This window comes from Myotis davidii, unplaced genomic scaffold (genome assembly GCF_000327345.1).
Source record: "Myotis davidii unplaced genomic scaffold, ASM32734v1 scaffold97, whole genome shotgun sequence".
In the NCBI taxonomy this organism is placed as follows: Eukaryota; Metazoa; Chordata; class Mammalia; order Chiroptera; family Vespertilionidae; genus Myotis; species Myotis davidii.
Genome location: NW_006289392.1, coordinates 4,276,094 through 4,278,244, shown reverse-complemented (window position 1 = coordinate 4,278,244; position 2,151 = coordinate 4,276,094). Strand labels below are relative to the sequence as shown.

The window sequence follows — 2,151 nt, the reverse complement described above, 5'->3', positions numbered from 1 at the left end:
AGCCAAGCCACGCGGACCAGCCAGGAGCTCTACCCAGCACACATCCCCGAGTTCCCTGCGGCGGCCTCACCCAGCCGTACCTCTCGGAACCTTGGGACCGTTTGCTCTGCAGCTCATCGTGGCTGGACTGGCTGTTGTCCTGGTCTTCTCCTCCCACCCTCTGGGCCTGCGGGCAGCAGTGGTGGAAAGTGCATATTGGAGGGTCTGATGAGGATCCCTCAAGCCTCCCACTGACAGCCATGCTCGGAGGAAGCACTAAGAGTGGCTCTTTGGTGGGTGAGGACCCGGCGGGATGCAGCAGAAGCAGCCTGTCTACTGTCCAGTCAAGGCCCCTGGGGCTCTGGCTAAGTCCCGGTTCCCAGTTGCTCCCAGGGCTGGCCGGGCTGGCTGGGGAGGGCGAGCCAGACACCACAGCCACTGTGCCAGAACCAGAAGCCACGGCTGCAGGAAGACACACAGAGGAAGGAAAGCCTGCCCCTGCAGCTGGAAGCGCTCACTGTCGTTGAAGAGATCTGTGAACAAACACTCCACGTCCTCAGCAGCCCGGACCTCCAGGGCCAGTGCCACCAAGGACGCTGAGACGCCACGGCTGCAGGGGGCAGCCGACAGCTCCACCTGAGAGGAAGGCTGCGCCCAGACAGACAGAAAGGGAGCCCAATGGGGCTCCTTCGCTCGTCCACATGGCTCCCATCAGCGGGCCATGAGGCGCTTCCCAGGCAAGGATGCACATCTATCAAAACCCAACAGATCTCGTCGTAAAGCCTGGGCCTCAGCACATGTGGCGAAGAGCGGGGCTATTCCTAATGAGTCTGAGGATGTCCTCCGGGGGCGGGGCCACGAGAGCGCAGTGGTGGTCCGCCTCGCCTCCTCCCGTGCCAGCCACGGGGAGGACTCGATCAGATTAGTACCTAAACCAGAGCCGGTCCCCAGAAGAGGGCCACCAGTTAGCTCCCCTGCACACACGCCTCCCGCCCCGCCCCCGCCTAAGGCAGACAGACTGGCAGGCAAAGGAGCAGCCACTCCTCTGACCTCTGACAGCACAGGAGACCTGGGCAGGAGACAGCTCACTCCCTCTTCCCCAGGGTTTCCTGGCCCTGGGTCCGCAGTGTCCCCCCAACACACACCTCTCCACTGGTAGCCTGAACCCCAGCAGCTGTGGCCCACTCTGCCATCTGGGCCTGAGCTAAAAGCCAGCTTCCCAAATTACATTAAAAATAAAAGCCCCAGGCCCCGAGGGCGTGGATGCTTCCGAACCACTCAGGCCACAGACAGGCACACCTGGGTGGCCCCGGCCCTGCCTGTCCTTGTCGAGAACAGCAGAGGCCCCACAAAGCCACATGTCCCAGGGACTAGAATCTAGTCCTAATTCTGAAAGCAACTAGGCATGTGCCCTTGGGCAAGCCCTTCACCTCCCTGAGCCTCAGTTTCCCCATCTGTAAAGGGGGTGCGAGAAGGGAAGGTAAACTGGCAGAGAAACGCTAAATGATGTCTAGTTGTGGTGAGCTTCAAACCCAGACACAAAGAGCCCTCTGTGTGCCATCCAATCCACTACATGCAGGTGGGGCCTGGAACACCAGGTCTGCGGGCAGAAGCCAGGACGGGGTGGCCGGGGGGCATGAGGAAAGGCTCTCGGGGGACGGGATGCTCTCGTGGGATCCGGGGTGGGTCCGTGGTGTGTACTCGTGTAAACACTCGTTGACTTGTACAACTCGGACTTGTGTACTTCCATGTATATAAATAGCTCCAAAAGCTTCTGTCTGCGTTTTCTCACAGCGGGTATTTTTCTCCAATTACAGAGGAAAGAGAAAATAATGGGGGTGGGAGGATGGAGGGGGCCAATGGGGGAAAAGGGGGACATATGGAATACTTTCAACAATCTATCTATATAAAAGCCTAAGTGACCATCACAACCAAACAGATGACTGAACAGGCTGCATGGGGCAACCAGGCCGGCAGGGGGGTTAGTGAGGAACGACCAAACAACTGAGCAGTAGGTTGCAAAGATGGCGGCGCCCGCACGCCCCCGGAGTTCCCCGGTCCTCTCAGCTCCCCAGCCGCCCAGGGCCGCCCAAGGCTCAGGTAACCAGGGCTGGCCGAGGCTTGTGCTGCCGGCAGTGGCAGCAGCAGAGGTGTGATGGGGCGTCACCTTCC

General features: G+C 60.2%; 1 protein-coding gene across 1 annotated transcript in view; it reads right to left on the bottom strand.

Moving 5' to 3' along the window:
* CEP164 (centrosomal protein 164kDa) overlaps positions 1-2,151 on the bottom strand; it is an 89,214-nt gene that overhangs the window by 22,738 nt on the left and 64,325 nt on the right. The window contains exon 12 of the mRNA XM_015562463.1: positions 34-166. Coding sequence (XP_015417949.1) covers positions 34-166 — 133 coding nt within the window. The remainder of the gene's footprint in view (positions 1-33; positions 167-2,151) is intronic.